The sequence below is a fragment of the Diospyros lotus genome, chromosome 6, assembly GCF_014633365.1.
Source record: "Diospyros lotus cultivar Yz01 chromosome 6, ASM1463336v1, whole genome shotgun sequence".
Taxonomy (NCBI): Eukaryota; Viridiplantae; Streptophyta; class Magnoliopsida; order Ericales; family Ebenaceae; genus Diospyros; species Diospyros lotus.
Genome location: NC_068343.1, coordinates 5,714,457 through 5,737,368, shown reverse-complemented (window position 1 = coordinate 5,737,368; position 22,912 = coordinate 5,714,457). Strand labels below are relative to the sequence as shown.

At 34.7% G+C, this 22,912-nt stretch overlaps 1 protein-coding gene across 3 annotated transcripts; it reads right to left on the bottom strand.

Annotated features, from left to right (window-relative positions):
• Nucleotides 1–2,455: 2,455 nt before the first annotated feature.
• On the bottom strand, nucleotides 2,456–18,693 carry LOC127803707 (MADS-box transcription factor 23-like). 3 transcript variants are annotated; one of them, XM_052340141.1, is made up of 9 exons: nucleotides 18,475–18,693; nucleotides 18,111–18,350; nucleotides 8,840–8,918; nucleotides 6,862–6,923; nucleotides 3,778–3,877; nucleotides 3,615–3,656; nucleotides 3,442–3,525; nucleotides 3,150–3,331; nucleotides 2,456–2,839 (listed from the first exon to the last, which is right to left on the bottom strand). In XM_052340141.1, the coding sequence occupies exons 2-9, from the start codon at nucleotides 18,290–18,292 to the stop codon at nucleotides 2,836–2,838; spliced, it is 735 nt and encodes a 244-aa protein (XP_052196101.1). In that variant the 5' UTR covers nucleotides 18,293–18,350; nucleotides 18,475–18,693; the 3' UTR covers nucleotides 2,456–2,835. The 3 variants fall into 3 exon arrangements, with proteins under 3 accessions (XP_052196101.1, XP_052196100.1, XP_052196103.1); XM_052340140.1 differs by having other exon boundaries at nucleotides 2,503–2,819; nucleotides 18,475–18,690; XM_052340143.1 differs by having other exon boundaries at nucleotides 2,504–2,819; nucleotides 3,484–3,525; nucleotides 18,475–18,690.
• Between the last annotated feature and the right edge of the window lie 4,219 nt (nucleotides 18,694–22,912).

Below are 22,912 nucleotides of genomic sequence, written 5' to 3'. Positions count from 1 at the left end.
GAATATTTCAAGTTTCTCTCCCTTATGTAGTTTTTCATTTTCAATTATGGGCTAAATAGTTAACTTTGCACTGTACAAGAAGATCACTTAACTTTAATTTGTAATTAAAATATTATTAAATTTTAATTTAATATATAATTTCATAATTATTGACAATTATCTTTAAAAAAGATTTAAGTTTAGTATAAAGTTTAGTAAACTTTTTATACTTTAATACAAAATTTAATGACTTTTTTATACTTTTGTGCAAAATTCAGTGATTATTTGTGTTATTTAGCCATTTACGTTATTAGTTATATTAATATACCGTTAGTTTCTTTTAACGGCAATTGACGGTAATTATGAGATTATATATTTTAAAGTTCAGTAAAATTTTGATTATAAATTAAAGTTCAATAATTTTTTTATACTTTAATGTAAAGTTCACTACCCATCTACACTATTTTTCCTTAATTATCTGATATATCTCTTTTCTCTACTACATATTTAGTACATATGTCTTTTTGTATTTTGTCCACGGAATGTAATTTGAATGATAGTCTTTTGTTTGGGCCCTTTTATTTTCTTTTTTCTGCGGGGTGGTTTGGTGATAACTTCCATTTTAATTCCACTGAATTTGGAAATTTCCTACCTAAACGGGTACCGGGTTATTAATAGCCTCATCTTTTAGATTTTGAAGGTTGTTCCCGTGCTTGAAAGTTTGCAGCCGCCTGGCTGTGAGCTCATTTGATCAATTACACTTTAATCGTGCCAATCCAAAAACCTGTGGAAGTGTATTTGGTTTTGAAGGCATTGTCATGCTTAGGTTTGGATGAATGTCTACGCCTGTGCAGACGGCTTGTTTGTGCAGCAATTGGAACTTTGAAATGATAGGCACATTAAAACTGAGGTTAAAGTTAGTAGACATGGATGACTTTTAAGTAGAACTTTGAGGCTTATAGTTTGCTTGGGCTCTTATCCATTGTGGTAAGACAATCAAGAAATTAGAAGGGATCAAGGAGACGACATGCATCAAAAGGAAGCAGAAAAAACTGGAAAACATTGGAATTGCTCCTCTTAACTTTTGCATTTGCTAATAAACTAGAAATTATCTTATCAGCTTAGCCCTCCATCTGATATTGTTTGGGTCTTTCGTGGATATGAGACTTCATTTTCCTAGTTATTCTTGTTGCTTCTCAAAAACCTAGAAGGTGTTGGTTTAGACTGTTTATAGACCAATTCAAGCTTCTTGCACGCCAAGCATAAGACTTGTTTTAAATTTAAGTTCATTGATGACCCACTAATATTGAAGGCATTCCTCCTATTCACGGTAGGTCCCAAGCCCACATAAAGGAGGGTTGCATTAAGTAGCCAGCAGCAAACGTAAAACTAGTTGGATCAAATGTCATGAGATCTAGACAAGTGAAAATAATCAGCAAGCGTGATCAAGACTTGTGATTGTTGTTGTTGTTGTTGAGTTTGCCAAATATATTGACAGTGCAGAGGGTTATATAGTATTTTGAAGAAGGGAGAAGAACACAATCTGTCAGTTAAAGCTTTTCTTTTTGTAGCCTTGAGTTCTATTTGGGTCCCTGGATGGTGAGTGGTTGCATGCTATTTACTCTGCGAATTATCTAAGTAACGTGATGCTCAATTTCTTAACATCATAGAAAATTTATGACCTGATAAGGAAAACGGCTTCTTGGAAAAGTATTACGGCTGCAGAATTTTACAAGCAATTTCTCCCAAAAGTTCCTGTATATAAGCCTTTTGTATTTGTGTTTTCTTGTTGGCAAGTGGAATAGTATTAGTGGTTGACCAGTTTACAGAAAAAAGAACTAAGGTTATGGAACCAGTTTTAGTTGGTTTCCTTTTTCTTTCTATGGATCTGACATTATACAAGAGAGAAAAGCCTTCTTGCTTCCTCTTCTGCAAAAGGAACAATACAGACATTAAGAGATTTTTTTTCTATGCATACAGCTGCTATAAAATTTGGTGGTTCTGGTTCTCAAATGTGTGTGGAATTAATCTTAGAGAAAAAATGCAGGAAATTTGTTGTAAAATTTTTTGAATGTCTTAGTACTTCCTTTTGGGAAGCTCTGAGCTAGTTTCGTCCTGCATGCAGAACTAGAGGAGTTCCCCTGCAATATGAGATACTAACATGAAAAGCGAAAGAGAAAGAGATGCTTAACTAAATGTAACAGTCTGTGCCTACCATCTGAATCAAAATTTTGTTTTGTTGGTAGTGAAAACAAGATAAATAGGGTTGATTTTCGTCAAAATACTCTTAATGCTTAATATTCATGGTCCTAATTTTACTGGTTTAGTATTCAAATTCATTTGTAAAGGCATCTGTACATTGAAGCCGTAGCACCATTGCCTTCTCCTTGCAACTTTTTCAAAGTGAAGTGAAAATTTTCTGTTTCTCAACTCCTGTGCTGATTTTGTACGCAGCTCATCTATGATATGATTATTTTCCTCTCCTCCCACTCCCATATATAAAAAAGTTGCTCAATTATTTATCTGCACCACTATAAAAGATGACACCATACAGTGATGCTCCTTGTTCACTGAGAATTCTGGAGGTGTAAGACTGGATACAGAACTAAACTTTTCATTTATAAAGGTGCTGCTCTGAGTTGTTATCTGCAATGTAGTCCATACAATGTGTTTGTAGCATCAAGAAATCATGGCTCTTTTTCTAATTGTACTTTGTTTTGTTTTGGTACAGAAACACTCATCTATTGCTTGCAAATTGTAGGAGCATCTCCATAGAATATGAGATCTTCTTGAGAGTGGCAAATGTTGACCTGACAATGCTTGGATCCTGGTAACGTTATCTGCAATAAAGCTTGTTCACCTGTCAGTATGGTAACTATTATGATACTCTTAAATTGAATGATAAAATATCAACAACTTTCAGAGTGTTAATATTTTTCTCTATTCAATACTAAAAGTGAATTATGCCGACCCAGTAGGTTACCTAATTAGTGGCATCAGCTTGTTTGCACATTGCAAACTGAAAATACAACATCATGTCTCTGTTATCAATCTATTAAATAGCCGTGGGTGGTATCAATTTATTTGAAATCACAATTTGCAGCAGTTGTTGAAAATTAAATTATCATTTGAAGCGTATTGTATTTAATACTTTAGTATGTTTAAATTACCTTTCAAGGGTTATAAGAGAACTCTGCCTTGATCTTGTTTCCCTTGACTGCATTTCAAGACGGTGCTGCTCAGGCTGGCTTAGTTGGAGACTGATGGGAACATGTAATTCCTCCCCGATGCTGAAAGTGTATGGATTTTGGGCATTTCCATTCATTGGAATCACATCTCTCATGCTATAGGCCTGAGGTACAATGCCTTGTTCTTAGTAAGAAAACTTCACATGTTAAGCATGCAAGCATTAGTATGTGAGTTTGTTCAGTGACATCATTGAGTTTGCATCCAACCAGATACCTTTTTATACAATTGCATGTTTTCTTGACGAATGAAGTTTACCTTCTTGTAGAGTTCTACATTTTCTTCATGTACAAAATTTCCCTGTAATAAATCCAATCAAGGTTAGTCTTTTTAACTGAAACTATTCTTGGTAAAGGTTTGGTTTTGTAACTGCTATCAATTGAAGAGACCTTTCGCTTTAGCTCTTGTATCTCATCCTTTAGAATCTGGTCCTGTTCAAATTAAACAATCATCAAAATGTAAGAAGAAATATTCAAAATATGAAGGACCTTCTTCACAGATGGCCATGAACTAAATCCTTTGACATTTGCTCAAGGACTTAGGCTATCTGACCTTCTTCATGCGGACACTTCGTAAACTCATCTCCAGTTGGTTCTCTAGATTTTGCAGGTCTTTGACACTCAATCCATATAGTTCTTCTCCCATCAATTGCCTGCTTGTCAAAATGCTAATCTTCTTTCACTACCTTAAGATACATTTCAGTATTTGACATCTTCTATGTCGTAAAGAGAATTCAAGTAATTTTACATCATTCATCCACTGAAATTTGGAGATCCTGTAGGTTTCTGAGCCATTATGTAGAATTTTACTCTACATAATCATGTCTTTGATCTCCAGTTTAGGAGACTAACAATTCCATGAGAAAAGGTTTACATTATGAAAAACGGAACTGAATATGTTGCAAATGCTATACCAAACCATATATGTAGTCCAGGATTTCTGTCTTAATATAAAGGACTAACCTTCAAATGCAATAGGAAAGTTAATCTATATGTCAAAGTTTTGAACATTTAATCTTGTCAGAAAAAGCTAGCCATGATGAGGAATCATGAAAAAGGGGTGACCAAAATAGTGGGAGAATTATATAAGAAAAGAAAAGTCAAAAGGAAGTATTAAAGAAAACTTGATAAAACTGAAGAAAGTAGGGTGAAAGAAGAGACAAAAAAGAGTAATCACCAGGAGGTTGGACAATGAAATGTTTTAAAAGCCTTTTTATTGCAAAGTCTGGCATAATGGTTCTGTAGGATGAAAACTGGATGTCCACCAGTTGCAACCAACAAGAGTACAAGTATTAGAAAGGAAACTGGCAGAGAAAGAAAAAGAAGACAAGAATGGTAAGGAGAAAAATAATGAACCAAAGTATCTGACTGTAGTTTTCCAAATAATAAACCACTGACTGGTCTAAAGGAAGTGTTTTATGGAGATAAGACTAGAACACTCTGGCCCTATGATGTTTAACTACACTATTACCCTTATATTTATGGAGATTTTCAGAATTCTAATCTTATGCCTATTTAAGATAATCATCCTGGCATCTGTGTGCATGTGAACGGCTGAAGTTATCTTAGTTAAGGGTTTTAAATAAGCTAATAAAACTTGTGTGATAAAGGGTTGGTAATGTTATCAAAACAGTGATCCTATATTGGATTGTATGAAATTAAATGTGCATCACAGAATGGTAGGCTACATACGCAGTGTTAATATTTATCAGCATCATAGTAGATGAGGCATTGTCCTTTCTACCAGTTGTATTTTTTTTACTGTAACTGTAAGACAATTGTACTATTCTGGAGATAATAAAAGTAATACATTATCACGGGGACATTTGTAGCTCTTGAGAAGTAAGAATTGTATAAGAAAAAGTGATTGTTAAAAGGAGCTTTTGCAATAAATGACACTGCACATTATTTGCCATTGTAGTCTCCTTCCCGTTGTAAATGTTGTTAAAGAGAGATTGATTAGAATCTCTCTTTTATAGGTACCTAGTAGGATGGTTCATGGTTGTCCTTATCATTCTATTTGTCAGACAAATGCAATGTGAACCAGACCGAGTAAAATGAGGCCTGGCAGATATTTAGGAATGTCTAGTTTCCTAAAATAACTTTCCGTTAGTATATAACAAGGTTTGAAGTAGAGTTTGACTAGTTGTCAGGAGGTGAGGATGCAGAACAACAAGTGGTTAGAGAGTTGCTTGGCAGAAGCCAACAGGTGTAATATTCAAGTACAAGCTGCCTTGTCCATGCAAAGTTCTTTTTTCATCAGACATCTGTCAAGAGCATGAGTCCTTGTACCAATCTCTATGGTTACCGTGTGGTCTAGATGTATGGAGACCAATATCCCAAAGGACCATGATGTGGAAAGTTACAATTTTAAAAATGAGGATTTGGGCATGGTGGTAAGTGATAGAACTATATTTTTCTTGGTAGTGTATGTAAATATATTATCCGTAAGCCACCTAGAACATTGAGAAGCTGGATCAAAATGGAAGATACAGCTTAATTTAAATATGTGAAATTGTTAATACATATAAAAAGCAACCCTATTGCATCAATCACTATTATCACCCTGCAAGTGTAAAAAAATGGTTTAGTTCGGTATTTCATGTCCATAAAGAAATAGATGAAGTCAGAAGTCAAAGAAGATTATTATCCTACACATCCGTGCAATCTTGAAGGAAAAAAGAAATAAGAGGGCTAAAAGGTTGAGCATTCATAACATTCAACTTTCAAGTAGACCCAACTACAAGCAAGTGATGATCATGGGCAAACTATATGGCTTGTTTGATGCCTATTTTGTGTGTATGATGAATAGGCATGTATGATACGTGTGGGGAATGACTTTGGTACCATTATCAAGCATTTGTGCTTCATAGTTTTCATTTTTCCAAATGGCAAATCAAGAATGCTAGATGTGATACCCTAGGTGTTTTGAGATACATTATTGGTGTCATTGAATAGATACGAGACTGCATTTCTTTTGGTAGTCAAAGATGAGAACAGGAAGATGAATTCTTGAATAAAGAATTCTTGACCTTGTTTTATGGTGCATTGACTTTCTACTTATTATGATTCTTCCTAGTGTCCTCCAGTTGGTAGATTTTGACATAGGGCCACTTCAAATGTAAAGATCAAGAGCAGTTTTTTCTTAATTTGTTTCCCACTTTTCTTTCTTTGTGTCCGTATCCACCAAATTTGTGAATATTGTTTTGGAGAAGATATTCTCTATTCCCCTGCCTCTTCTTCATCTCTTGAGCTGAAGAGATCTTTTGATCATCAATTTCATTTTTTTAAAGATATTTTAAGCCCAGTGGTATAGTACATGGCATTTTTTTGCAACATTCATCTGGCATCTTCAAGCCAAATGCACTAATCTTGATAGCCACTTGGAAAATTGCTAAGTGGCATGAGCTCTGCTTACTTTCTTTTCTAGGACTTCATACAATAGTAGCTATACTTGTCCCTCAGTATTTTACTGCAATTTTAATCATAACAAACTCATGCATATGGCCAACAGTTTCTGAAGCATGCTGTTGCAATAGCTAGCTATCATATGACATCAAGTGCTGTGCAATTTACTCATTAATCAATTTTTCATTTTGAATCAACAATTTTCAAGCTAAAGGAGCAAGAATCTTACCGATGATGTTCTTTCAAGTTGTGTAATTGTTGCCTTAAGATCCCTGCCTCCCTTTGCCAGAACTATGAAGAGCAAGTGCAGAAACTAAGTGCATAGAGATGTCTAGGATAATTAACATACCATGTCCAGATAGATCCAAAATATTTAAAACTCCATTTGATATGTGCAAAATGAAAGATGCTGAAGAAACAAAAAAGAATAAAATAGCATAATGAATAAGAGATGCTAACTCAACATATAAGACAAGGCTGGTAAAACAAGGCAACTAGTTCCTAAACTTTGCACTCTCTTGCAAATTGATCACTTTAATTTTTGTTATAATTCAATTCTTTTTTTAATTTTTTTAACAAATCATATTAACGAAAACTGGCGTAATATACATCCATATAAACTCAAAAATTACTTAATATTAAAATTAACATAAACCCACAATCAAGTGATTTTGAGGTTTATGTTAATGTATATAATGTTAATTTTTGTTAATAGAGTTTGATGAAAAATAAAAAAAGGGACTAAATTGTAACAAGAATAAAGTTTAGTGGCTGTGGTGACAAAAATTAATGTACAGTAACCAGTTTGTTACAAAGTACAAAGTTCAAAGACTAGCCTTGTAATTTATCCTTTATAGGGTATAAAGTAGTCTTGTCAATTTGTTTGTTAGAATCAGATTCAATATTTTTACATTCATTTTTTTCTATTCTTTTTCTTTTGGGTGGGTGGGTTGTCATTTTTCAAGTGTCCTAATGTTACATATTGTCAAAATCTCAAGAGGAGAGAAATAGTAATATGATGGTCCAATTAATGTGATGTCCTACTCAAAGTCAACTGTACCTTATCCTAACCAAGTTAGGGGTAGTGACTTGACATTCATAATGTCAATTAAATTTTTAAAAGTCACATTGACAATGTAAATCCATGCAAAAAAATAATATGGCAAAATTTTATGCTGGATGCCCTTTTTATTGCAGCACTTTCTATTGCAACCCTCTAGTGAGGGAATGATGAGATAAAATTCCAATACTATCTTCATATGGAAAAGACTCATGAGAGGGTGGTGAATAAAGTTAATTGATATAGTCATGTTCCATCACATAGTTGATATTGTGAACCGACCTATACAACATGGAAACATGATTTAGTTAATTACATCTCTAAGATAAATAATCCTGCTTTTTTCTGTTTCCCTGATGTAATCTTCATGTGCCTCCACATGGTTTAAGATCATATATTTATTGGTAAAATATAGGGTACTTATCTCCAATTTTGATAGTGACCGCACACCCAAGGTTTATGCTTTGTGTGGTGGTTTATTGCCTAAATGATAAAACTGAACTGAATCAATTACGTTGCGTTTATGGTTGACCAGTTGAGCCAACAAATCTAGTCTGGTTATAACAATGAAAATTTGGTCAGTTTATTAGTGGATTTCCTTATAATTCAAACTCAAATTAGGTTTTCCATGTTGCTTATAGCTGCAGTCATGCCCATCAGGGATGCAACATCTTGGTCTGCTTTTTGAATGCTTCTTTATATTGTTTGGACAAATATGTCTATAGACATGTAATTCCCATCTTATTCAAAGTTGTTAAAATGCCCCAAACATAACACTTGTTTCTTGACATTCATTGAAAAATTTTGCGAAATGCTTCTTCCATCTCTTCTCAATTGCCCTTTCATTCACTAGTACCTTATGATTTTTTTTCTTTTATACATTTTACCTGCTGCAGTATAGATATAAAGATCACTCACAAATGATACTCGACACTTCAGGGAGCCAAAATGCCACTCAGCCCACTCATAACTGCATATACTTCGTCAGATGTTATAAAGAGTTCCTATGGTAATGTACAATTGTATATCTTATGATTATTAGGCATATATGTTTGTTTAATGGAACACTACAAAAACTTAACAAATATGGAAGTAGTTCTTTGGGAGAAGTTGTAGAGGGAGATAACTGTGGTTAAAAGAACTGTACCTTGACTTCTGATACTTTATCTTGTAGTTGATGATGTTCCTCCTTGGATTCATTATGCCTTTCAATCACTGATTTCATGCTGACATGAGCAAATAGATCTTTAGATTCTTGTGCAGTTATATTTTTCATTTTTCACACTGGATAAGTCACAGCATTACTACACTTGCTTTGAAGGGAGAAGCAGGTATGAGAAACTTTAAAGACGCATAATTTATATAGGAAGATAAAAGATGTAACAGCGCTAAAAAAGATCACTATTGTCCCATAACTGGATTAGATTGTTTCATCTTGAATTCCTTAAAATGTTGCATGCATATTCCAATTTTATCATTAATTCCTATATAAACAAGGTTCTCACTTGTTCCTGGCATGCAAGCTCTTTTTCTTGACGTGGGGAAGTTGTAGAGTTTCTGATGGTCTTTACAGCCCGTATCTTATTTTTTATTTTTATTTTTATCTTTTTTGTGGAATTCTGCCTGTATGCAGCTATACTCTTGCTTTATAATGAGATTTTCCACGAACTATATTGTTCTAGTCACAAAGAGTAATCTTTTTCATTTCTCCAAAGTCTTTCTTTCTCCTGACTCTCACAGAGCACTTGTGCACTGGGATTGACATTTTTTTTTTTGGGGGGGGTGAGGGCTGAGGGGGTCTGCCTCTTTGTTTCCTTACATATTGCCTATTATCTTAAATTTGAAAAATATTTGTTTCTGAACTTTTGTAACTGATTTCTGGTGATGTGATAATGGAGGATAGATGGAGTGATATAGGGAGAATTGTCTGGAAGGTGATGTGGCTCCCATTGATTACTAGGTATCGAGCCTATGAAGAAACTAGCTATTTCACTTTCTCATGGGTGCAAGAATGCTCAGAAAACTAACGGAATGTACACTCTCCTTATCGAGGAAGGTCATGGGGACTATATAGACAGCTTGAGAGCATAATTTTAAAGGGCAAACTTGGGGTGCATCTAAGTGATCTATCCAGGACAAGGCAGGGTGCAATTGATTCAGCGCACCCTGCCTGCGCATAGAAGTTTAAGAGACTCAAATTGGTGTTTGTGGTTTATTTCTAATTGAATGGAGTCTTCATTTCTAATTTATAGCCACAAAAGTAGTGTTTGTGGTTTTTTTTTTTTTCTAGATAAAAGTAGTGATTGTTACTAGCTGCGACTAGTAATTGTTGCTGTGGATCCAATGGTAGAAGCACTCTCTTTTTATTTTTTCTTTGTTACTAGGTTTTTTTTTTTTTCTTTACTAGAAATTGTTGAATTTTTTTAAGTTTTTTTTTAATTTATTAAAAAAGTTTTCTCCAAAAATCAAAGAGATTTTATTTATCTACTAAAATTTTATTGCAAATTTCACATATAAATATATATATGTGAAAGCATGTGTGTGTGTATATATTAGTATAGAATCTTCAAAAATGTTAACTGATGCTCATTAACAACTGTTACTTCTTTATTTTATATATTTTTATAAGGTGATAATTTTTCATGGAGTTTGATGGAATTTTATAAAGAGATTAAAGTGTAACAAGATTAAAAGTTTGGAGTTGTTCTCTTTACTGTTTTTAGATCATTTTTAGTTTTTTATTTTTTAAAACAGTGAAAATGTATTTACTTTGTAGTTTTCAAAAGCATATTTTTAAAAATAAAAAAAAATATAAAGAAAATTCAAAATAACTTGATTGTTTTTAGCTAAAACATGAAAAATAGAGAGTAATTTATTTATTTATTCATATTTTATTTTTGCAACAGAAAAAAATGTTACAAGATTTACTAATTTTAAAATGTTTAAAATTTTTAATAATATATTAGCATTAAATAGTTTTAATTTACTAAATAATTAAATTTATTAAATAAAATATTATTAAAAAATTATTCTCAAAATTTTAAACAAAACATATTTTTTAATTTTCTATTTTAAGAAATAATTTTTTAAAATAACAAACAGAACTTGTTTTTTGTTTTTTAAAAATAAACTATTAAAACAAAAAATTAAAAATAAATTTAAAACTCAAAATTAAAAATTAAAAATTAAAACTAAGAGCGAGAACGCAACTTTAATGAATGTTATGAGAAATTAAAATATAAAGACTATTTTGTTATATAGCATAAAGTTAAAAGGCTAACTATATATATGTTATTTATTCACTTTGAAATTATAATGAGATTTATAGTCAATGACGACAAGGATAACATGGTGCAAAATAGTAAATTTGTCAAACTTAATCATATGTCAGTAGTTATTGAAGAGGTTTTAGATATGTGTTTAAAAGTTAATTTTAATTAGTATTTTTAGATAATTAGACTCTTAATGTAGTAATTGCTAGAATTATGACACAATTGGATTCGTGGCTATAAATTAGAAATGAAGACACCATTCAATTATATCCAATATATAATTGGATTAAGTTTGGTTTTGCTCTGTGAACTAAACTTAATTATAATTAATTGTAGTTAGAACTTTATATATATAAACTTAAACTAACTCGATTTTCAAATACCCTTAAGAGTTAGTCATATACATATAAATATATATGTATCTTTAACTTTAATTAAATCTTAAATATACATCTCAATTATATATTAATTTTTTGGATTTTTTTTTATCGTGAATGTTAAAGCTCTATTGTGTTTGTTATTCAATTAATAATAATTTTATATTTAAAAAAGAAAAGAAAAGGAGTACGTGACATGGCCCACTTTTATATATTGACATGTTGGTACTAGCTAGGTTGTCTTCTCCAATGGCTCTAATTATCATAGGTTCCTTTCACATGCTCTATTTCTAAATTCAATGAACCACAATGCAAAAGTAATTAAAGAGTACTTTGATGAATAGGATAGCAGGCGTGGTAGGGATTAGTTTTCTAATTACCTACTTTTTATTTATTTATATAAAAAATAATTAAATTATATCCCACTTACATATAAAAAAAATATTTAATACATTAACTATTAGAGCATAGATCAAGCAATCGAGTGAGCAATATATCGGTGTCAATTCAGTAGGTTGAGAGTTCGATCCTTATTCTGTCTACGTAAAGATTAAAGACACAACTTGCAATATACTTCATCTGACATAATCAAGAATACGAATATCGAAACCTGTGCAAAGACATTCATATAAGTATATAATACATTACACTAGAGTAAAAAGAACTAAATAAATAAGATTCTCTTGTTCATAGAGATCATCTAAGAGAATAAATAGATATTTTATTAAATTTAATATTAATAACTTAAATCTAACTAATAATGATATATAGAGAATCACATAAAAATGAACGAATTAAATCGCCCCTACCCCCCCAATTAAGCTCCCAAAATTTGAACACTAGTCGCATTAATTGGCTACCACCCCACCCTATGATTTCTCATACGGTTTCAGCTGTAAAGAAATAATCCAAATCAAACCCTTCACTTTGGGAATCGGCAGATCAAATCAGGGGAAAGTACTTTGATAGATCATGAAAGTTTTGGACTGTTGAAATTTTAAGAACATTGACAGAATTAATGAAAGTATTTCAGTCTCATTAATTGTTAAGGTGGTGTAAATTAAGTAACTTATTATTGGAATTAGTTAGAAGATTTTTTAGTTGTGCTCGCATTAATTAAAGAATTCACACACTTAGACCATAAAAATAAAGAACTCATCATGATTGGCATTTTCACTCTTGTTTGGCCTCTGCAAGCTGAGAAGCTAAGAGGGAGAGTCTCTCTCTAGGGTTTGAGGGTATTGCTTAGCTTTGTCATTGCTACCACATGCTCCCAGTGATGTCGCCACTGTCAATGTGTGTTGTTTAATCTTCTCTGTCTCTTGAGGTCTTCTCCTCATCTCTTTCCTTGGGCTTCCTTTCCTTCTCTTTCTCGGATCTTTTGATTGAAGTCCTTTGCCATGGATCTCCCCTTCAACTCTTTCGACTACTTTGAGAAACCTGGCCTAAACCCTTGAATTAATATGTTTGGGTTTGCGCTTTTGTCAAGAATTTGCTTGATTGTTCTAACAACTTTGAGAAGGCCCCTCGGCTTTCTGTGCCATGGATCTCCTATAATAATCTTCCTTGAAATGGACAAATGCATAGCTAAAAATTGTGCGCTAGTAATATGGTAAAAGGCATAAAAATGCTCCTCAACTTTGGGTAAAATGTCGTTTGGCCCCCTCAACTTCAAGTTGAACCTATCGTGTCCCTCAACTTTCAATTTCAAACCTATTGCGCCCTTCAATTTCAAATTTTGTAACCATCACACACCTGTGATCTAGTAAGCATAGTGCCTGAGTTACAAGCATGGTCGGGAAACGTGAATAGAGTATCCCTCATCTTTTTCCTCCTATTCCCTGCATCAATGACCTTTCGCCTTCTTTGTCGCTGTCGACGAACCTCTTGCCTACCCCACTGCTAATCGACATCTCGCATTCCTTGACCCTATCGATCTTTCACTTTCCTCAACCTGACTGATCTCTCACTTTCTTCGCCACCAACCAACCCTGGTTTATCTTTCCTTGCCACCAACCAATCTTAGTCTCGCCTTCCTTGTCGCCAAATTGATGGTGGTACTGAGCAATCAGAGTTCGTGTTTGTGATCAATTAAAGGCAACAAGGGGTAGCGATGATTCGTGTTGCATGGAAACTGTGGCACCGACCACGAAAATATTGATTCGTGTTTGTGAATTGACGATGGCTTAGCCCAGTTTGTGTTTGTAAATTGACAACGACACCGAGCAAACGAAGTTGTGAATTGACGGCATTGAGTACTGCCATGAGTCTCCATTGTTTTCACCTTTCTCCTCCACAAGGCCAGGGTCGCCGGCTCTAACCTCCGCCACATCATCTGCTACCGATGCCCCCTTATCTCTTGTAACGCTGAGACACATGGCGCCTTCTCATTGGCTTGGTTACACGTCAGACCGCGCATGTAATTCTTGTACTATGTTTACTGAAGTGTGTGATTGTTACAAAATTGAAAGTTGAGAGGCATTTTTATGCCTTTTTCCCTAGTAATATATATAAAGTATTGTCGATTGTTGCCCTCAAGGTATAGGTTGAGTGGTCAAGTAAGCGATATACCGGGTTTGTATTGATGAATTGTGAGTTCGATCTTTGTCATGCGTAGTGAGCCAAAGCCTCACACTTGTGATTTATCTTCTCTGTCAAAATTATGAGCACGAACAATTAAAGTCGCGCAAGGATAATCATTCCAAATATTGTCCATTGTCAAAGAAATTTTACTCTTCTAGCATTTGTTCAGTATAATTTTAAAAGAGATAGATATTAATGTTGCTAAAAATTGTATATTACTAAAACATATCCTGGCATGTACAAGGGATGCACATCTCAAACAAGTTTATCCTGAAAGCCGACACATGCGCCTTGACATGTAAGCATCATGATACGTGTGCTTCCAGCGCTTTTACCTAGCGCCTCCACGCGTGAGCCCCTTAACATTGATATCACTATCCTAGGTAGTTATTAAAGGTGATCCCTTACCTTCAAATAACCACTCGTATATGTCAGAATTTATGATGATAAGTTAATTACAATCTTAGTTTCAAGTAAGATAACGAAGGCTGAGGACTATAATGTTGTCGACGTTTAGAATTGATTGATCGTGATTCGTTAGTTCGTACTGATCGAATGATTATGAATACAGGAGAAAGAAAACAATAGCACAATCAACAGATAATACGTGAGAGTTTTTACGTGGTTCGACCAGAATGCTGTCTAATCCACGACTGTTCTTTGATAATTTTGGTGAAGTAACAGTATGCATTTTTTCCTCCCTATACAATGGTTTTTGACCCCCTATTTATAGTGGGGGTATTTGCAATTTACACAAAGTTCAAAGTAGTGGGGCCATATCGTGAGGGACAATATGTCCTTATCATCTCCATAAAATTGAGAGAAAAAGTTTCGTACCATCTAGAACCTGGTTTACCGCGAATAAAACAAGTGGACATTATCTTCAGTTATCCTTCTTTATGGTTCTTTTTGCGAGCTGATCGGGTCGACCAGCGAACTAGAGGCATCGCTAGGAGCTCACTTGCTATCACGATCTGAACTCATGCTTTAACAATTATGTGACATCGCTAAGATGTCTTCAGCTTTAGATCCATTGGACTTTGAGAGGTTGGGGCCAATCATTGAGTTATTCCTAGCCTAAAACAATATAAACAATAGCCCAAAGTGGTCCAAAAAATACCTCATAACAAATGTGTACGATATCGATATCCCTATTGTGGTATAAATTTTTACTATGACCATACCTTCTTAAGATAAAAGACAAAGACTACCAGGTACAAGGAATTTCATTTCTCATACTTTTATTTTAAGCTCTTATATTGGTTGTTATGTTATATTTTCATATTAACATTCCCTACACATTGTATTTTGTTGAAATCAACTAATATAAAGAAAATAACCCCAAAAAATGGCATGCACCAAGCACACGAGGCTCAAGTCAGAGACCCCACAAGGGAGGATGAGAGTAACTAAGACCTAATATAGATAACCAAACAAAAGAACAACACGAAAGGCCAACACTGAAACAAAACAAGAACAGGGCCTAAAGGCCCAAACAAGGCCACTTCCAACCAAACAACACTAAACCCTATATCTAGAAATTAAACACTAGAACCCTAGCTGCCACCATTAAGCAAACTAATTAAGAACAATTATCGTCGCCAAGCCCCCATCATTGTCAACATACCCCAGTCGATCAACCCTTTGTCGGTGGGTCCCTTTACCCAAGCCCACAATAACCTTTAAAACTTAGAAACCCCTTTGGAGCCATCGTAGATGCATTCCTCATCACCAATCTACAATAACCCCTATCCTTGGCAACAAACCAAAGATAGATATCCAATATTGCTAATGAAAAATGCAAAAATGGTCAGAAAGAAGGAAAGAGCAAGAGCCGTAAAAGTGATGAGAAGTGCCTTCATTCGGTGACATTCTGCAACGTAAAGCCTTCTTGGTGATTTGTGATGATGAAGATAAGATCAAGAAGACCATCAGCCTAAAATTGACCCGTTAGGCGTAGGAGAGGGGAAAGGAAATACCATTTCGGTGGGAGGAAAAAAATGTCGACTAAAAATGAAGACTAAACAGAGTGTCGGCAACAAGCTAACCAAGTCGATGGTGGTAGAGACAAGAGAAGTGATGAGATGCACCAACGGCAGCAACCTACATGCATTGAATATTACTCATACTTTTATAGGTCACTTATTTCCATTCGCCTTGTAGCAAACTATGACTTAGTATCAAAGAACCTTCTTGAGTATCCACGTAACTTTTTATTGTGGTTGTAGGTCTCCTAAACTGTCATCATGTTTTTTGAGGTGATATGTTTTATACCGTTCTCTTTAAGAGAGAGAGAGAGAGAGAGAGAAAACTTTTACACCCATTGAGTCAGGCCATTTATTATCATTTGTTATGGTTGCATGATTCTTTTAAGGATCAATCATATACAATGTGTATTCTACCCTTAACTCCATTAATTTCTTTTGCTTCTTTTAACCCAAAATCTTGTACTTCTAACTTAATTATTTTAGCATAAGTTATCCAAATAGAGAAGTACGAATCAGAGAACATCATAATAGAGCTAGTACTCTTTAGGCATATGTATTACATTATCAAGTTCTATGATCAAGGCATAGGCTTTGATTACATTAGTGGCCTATGCCTAGGGCCCCCAAAAATGAAAATACTAAGAGAAGAGGCAAACAATGTAAGGTGCCAGAAAAAGAGAGAGATGTTGAAGAAGATGCCGAAAGAAGAGAGAGAGAGAGAGAGAGACGCCAAACCAAAGATGCTGGAGACAAAGAGAGAAAGAGAAAGAGAGACGTTGTAGGTAGGAGAAGAGACCAACCACTATCAGGAGACATTGACGGCAATGAAAGAAGAACGCCAATAGGAGCTGAGAGGAGACCAGGAGGTGCTAACCATTGGAGACCAGGAGATGTGGTTGCCAATCACGACAGATGGTCATGCGGTCTAGTCAGCACCTTTAAAAACGATGGAGAGAGCGATGGCACTGTCAGAGAATAGAAGCGATGATGTCTTTAAAGATAGTTACCGATCACAATAGACTACAGATGTAGTATCGTCACTAGTTAGGCAGTCACGCAAGACGATAGGGAGAGAGAGAGATAGGGAGTTGTCTTGTCGCATAGGGCCACACCAACTCTTAAGTTAGGCCTGTTCTATATATGCATGAATGTTATATATTTATGTATAGTTGAATACGTCAGTATTCAATTGAGACGCGTGTTTAATTACTTATACAGCCAAAAAAAAATGACACACATGTAGAAAAATTATCATGCAACAAGATGGTACCGAAAGCCATCTAAAGCTTAGACTGGCCAAAATTTGGGCGTATGTTATATATTTCTCTAGGATGTAAGATACATCAGAATTTAAAGCCAAGCAAGAGGTGGCAGATGATTCTAGCACTGAAAATTTCAGAGTTAATGTGAATTGGTAATGACTTGAGACAGATTTTTTTATTTGCATAGTACCAGGAGACCAACTTAAGTGATTGTTTCAAGCCTCTTGGGGATGGATTCTAAAGGATGATAAGTTGTATTTGCACGTTACAATTAGTAATAAACCAAATCCTACGAGAAAGGGATTGCTATCCTCTATATATACTTGAGGAGCCCTTACCTCCAAAAGAGACGCCATATATAATTACGTACTCAACATTAACATTAATGGAATTACACCTCTAACATTCATATATATGCTAATAATAATAAATCTCATAGCTTCCCTAGTTAGTTTAGACGTTAATTAGAACCAAGCAAATACACCCCTCCATGTTATATGGGCCCAACAAAATGGATCTTAGTCTGGGTAATTAAGAACCTTAATATAAATTCACTAAACATGCATCTCCTAATCCTGATGACAATCCCTACACAGGACCCAAATTAAACCTTGTGATCTACATGCATGCACTTTGCTTTCGGGCCATACTAGATGGCCTAACGAACTCCTAATGACTGAGATCTGCCCATCTTAATTAATTAGGTGACACCAAGTGCTCAAACAATTGCAGCTGGCTTAACCAGAACCTTGTTGCTGATTCAAAATAAAAGAACAACACGCACACGCACACACAGCTCCTCCATGAGATCAAAACTGTAAATCAATTACATTAATTCATAAGGATAAATAAACAAGGAATATTAAAGTCGCAGCTAGAGATCATGCAATAATATATATATATATTATAATGGAAATTATGTGAAAATATTTAAACCTGGTGCTTGCAAATTCATAGAGCTTGCCGGTGCTGGAGAAGACGATGACTCCCACTTCTGCATCGCACAGGATAGACAGCTCCTTGGCCTTCTTTAATAATCCACTCCTTCGCTTTGAGAAAGTCACTTGTCTGTTCGTCGCGTTATCGATCCTCCTGATTACAATCTTCCCTCTCCCCATAGATCCTCCCTCTCCGATCGATCAATCAAGATTCTAGCTAGGGTTTCTGCCGCTTAGCCTACACGCAGCACGCACACACATATATATTAATCAAATTAAGACGACGTACGCCTTCTTTATATACGAACTCATCGAAAATGTCTTAAAGAAGACAAAAAAGAATCAAAGAACAAGTTAACTACCTGAGTTGATCAGCTCTGAAGATATGGATCAGTCAGTCAGTCTCTATGGTTCTGAACTGACGTACGGCGGGGGAGTTCTTTTGAGAACCATTTTTCATCTGAAAGTCAAGAAGGGCCTTTAAAGGAAAGAAAAGCAGTTTTGCGAGATACAAGGTACCGTCAACATGAGCGGTTTTGGAGTCCCAAAACAGCTCGTAAAGCGGTTTCTAAAACCTTGAAAATAATAATGGCACAAAGTGAAAGTTAACAGTGGGGAACTCGAGGACGAATCAGAGTTCACTTTTTTATATTGCTTTGCACCAGTAACTATTAAGAATTCGGATGGCGCCGTCAGCCGTATCTGACACTGCCACGTGGGTCTACTAGCCTTACCTTAAATACTTCTAAAAGAGGAAAATCCATTCCTCAGTAGATCAAAAGTCATGAAACATAGTACCGTTTTCTTTCTTTCGTTATCGTCCACCCTCCATGGCTGCCCAGCCCGGTACTATCCTATTCCTGCCCTCCAATCAAGTATAGAGAAAGTGATAACTAACAGAGTTTAATTAGATGGGAAATTAATATATATAGAGGAGCTATATATTAATTTGGCTTTCAAAAAATAATAATACAGTGCTCCAAAACTAGCTAAACTAAATTTGAAAACTCTTTCAATCTTCTTATTTGAAAAAGATTTAAGAAAAGAAGGGAACAGGAATGAAGGCTGAAGGGGAGTACTCTTCTTAATTTCTTCTTATTAAACATCCAAATAAGGAAAAATTAATTACTCCCCTTGTTCCCTTGCCGTGGCTCTTTTTTTTTTATATATATATATATATAAATTGAAAAAAATAAAAAGTAGAGATTTTATTTAAAAATTACAAATAAAAAACTAAAAAAAATATTTTTAAACTAAACAACCCTTGAAGCATGTTGCCCATCGAAACCAAAGATAGGAGTTAGAGTTAGACATCTAATCGCTCGAGTATAGAGTAAACAGTTATCTACTCTAGCAAAAGTAGGTTAGAGTTTGCCTCCAAGACATAGCTTAATGGTTGGGGGCGAACACGTTAGACTTGTCCGCCCTCACGTTTGTAGAGGTGCCTGTGTTCGATTCCTAGCTATTGAGTTCTTGATTTAAATCCTCCACTATACTAAATGGTCAGTTGGTGAGTGCGCCCATGATGGAATGTCATAAAAAAAAAGTAGGCTAAAGTTTGATTTAACTAGCTATTTGTTTTCTATGGGGGGGGGGGGGGGGGGGGGGGGATTCATCCTATTGAAAAAGTGAGTCACCTTTTTTTTTATCATAAGACTTTTATCATTAACCTCACATAATTTATCTCTTTGTGAAATGAAATAGAGAGATAAAAGAGAGAAACGATTGTGCCCTAAGTCCGCAACTCAGGTGCAACTCTATGCGAGAGACAAGCCCCATCTAGGCGAAAATTGTTCTATTATTCTATATATTTTAAAATAAGGGAAACTTAATTAGTGCAGAGGCCGGGGATGGCTCCAAGTGAGAGCTTACACAGGTGTGATCAATAATTATCAGCAAATTATATATCAAAGTACGAAGATCGAGAAGAAAGATGGCCTGAGATACAGAATCCATTATTTTATCATTCTAACGATATGGAGATGTCGCTTTTCTGAGTCATCACGCCATTGGAGACTAGCTAGTACTTGTTTTGAATTAGTAAGTTATGATCTTACTGGCAATATATATATATATATATGTGTGTGTGTGTGTGTGTGTGTGTGTGTAAAATATATAAGATAAAGAAGTTTATCATAACTGCCATGAATGAATGAATTCCCTTCCTCAAACCGAGGAGAGGAGAGGAGAGGAGATTTGGTCTCTTCGGAATAGGAGAAGTGTATGTCCTTTTGTAGAGCACTATCACATGCTATGCTATATATGCTTTGCTAGCTGAACAAGGAGTTTAGTGTTCAGTGTTCACACTACTAGGCTTAATTTGAAATTAGGATTTTATTTTCTCATAATTATTTTTATGGATAATCTGTTCACATATTTTTTATTCATCCTCGGAAGCCCTAATTGATCCCAAACAAAAGTGGGTAGTTGAGATCAAAGACTTCCCAAGTTGTTGGCTTTCTGCGACGACTTTGACCTACTTAGTTACTTATTATTATGGGGGATTGGACTCCCCCCATTTCTCTGGATTCCATTAACATATATATATATATATATATATATACGATTTCTTTTTATTGCCCACCTTTTCATGCCAGTTTATATATGGCCTTGGGTGGGAGTTCAGTATTTTTTTTTTTATTAAAGAGAAATACTTATATGATCAAAGCAAAAATTGACCATAACTTACATATGAAATGCATCCAAATATAACTAGCCATCTAATTAAATTAAAAAGATCAGCCGACTCGGTCGTCTAACTGCAGGGTCTATCCAGAAATCACGGTCGACCTTCAAAATTATAAAGTCGATTAACTTGATTAGTACTATGGATACTTTATATATTCTCAGCAAGCAGTATATATATAATTAGGTGGTAAAGTATTGATGAGAAATTCCACACTTTCCACCTTAAAAAAGGACCAATCCTAGTTTGAACCAGGATAGCTTTTGTTTTGCTGCTTCTCTACACTAGCTAGCAGCAGCCCAAAAGAAAAGAAAATGAAAGAACAAGAATCTTTGTTTGAATATATATATATATATATATATACTACCCACTCCTTTATCATTATATATAAAACTATATCTGTTTTTTCTCTTCTGTTGTGGCTAGCTAGGCTCAGTGTGAGTTTATTGCTACCTCTATCTGTAACCAGCCAAGATGATATATTGATATAATTAAAGAGCTCAAAGCCTCAAAATCAGAATGCCCCCTTAAAACGGCCCTCTACCTTGCAACTTCGACGTTTCTAAAATTAAATTATTGTTATTAATTATTAGAAAGCAATTAATTAAGCCAAAATACTAACCCGACTAGTCCAATAAAATGATTTCTTAAACTACTATTCCAACATACGTACAAGGACTTCTAGCTAGCTAGGTTGAGAGTTTTCATTAATATTCGCTCGCTCGTTTTACGTTACGGCACACCAAGAAAATTAATGAAAATATTTTGTTTTTAGTAATACTTTTGAAATCTAATTAAATAGTAATAAATTAGAATAAATAATTATAAATAAAGAAAAAGAAAACCTTCTTAGTAGTATATCGATTCTTAGTTCACCCTCACTTATGAAATCGATCGACCAAAAAGACACTGCTATTTATTTTTCTAATTAACATTATTTCAGACCCCCCCACCCCCCCCCCCAAAAAAAAAAAAAAAAAAAAAAAAAAACAGTTGTATGAAAGTTAAGCACAAGAAATAAACTTATAATAATATTGTTCATTAATTAATTATATATTCATGTAAAAACTGCTATGCTAATGAAGATTGAAGAAGATGAAATTAATGGCCATGACCATGTATGACATCGATCCCAGGGAAGCAATTAAGTGACTGGACTTCCAAACTGGACGAATTAAGAACATGTAGCTAGTAGTGCTTAAAAAGATAAAAAAAAATGCTATTGGTACACCTATTTTGTAGGTCTTGAGCTACATAAAAGAATATTTTGATCATAATACCTCTTATGTAACCCAAGATGTATAAAATGGTGCACATCTAGTATTACTAGATTCAAAAGATAATGTCTCGAAGCTTATAAAGGAGGAGTACTTCTTCAGCCATGCCTTCCAACTGCCACGTCTCTTCCCAGCAATATTATTATTATTCATCTCTGTCTGCTCCTGCTTCTTGCAGAGCACAAAATTCCTTCCTCCACACGATCCTATCGATTCGGACGGATTCAGAGCTGCAAAAACATGGAAACCGTTCAATATATATATATCATCTTCACAAAATTAATTCTAAAATGCACACTTGAACGTGCATTCATTCACGGTAGACTTCAACAGAACCCAGAAAATTAATTAATCCGTTTGGGTGACACCTCAATAAATATAAATAATGCAATGCAGAGATGGGGGTAAATTTGAAGAAGAAAATGTGTAAAGCTATAGAGATGGGCATTAGTTAATATTCATTCAGAGTACCACTGGATTGGACTCTCCATTGGAATAATAGAGAAGAAAATCACTGATGTGGGAACCCAGAAACTGGAAGGCGTTCTTCACGGCCATACATTTGCAGAGCTGTATGGATTACCGCGGCGACGTTGTCTCCATCATTCACGATAAATCTAATCGGCCCGGCACTGCTGACAATTTTGACGGTCATCAAGAACCAGTTTTCTTTGCATTCTGGCTCCTCCTCCTCTTCTTCTTTTGAAATTCATGGGACAGCCTTTTCTCAACTGCACTTCTGTTCGTTTTCTTTCCAACTTTATCTTGGATGTTTTCTCTGGAAGCCATTGAAAACCAAACCGAGAAAGAGTTGATAAAGGTCGGACCGAGCGGAGA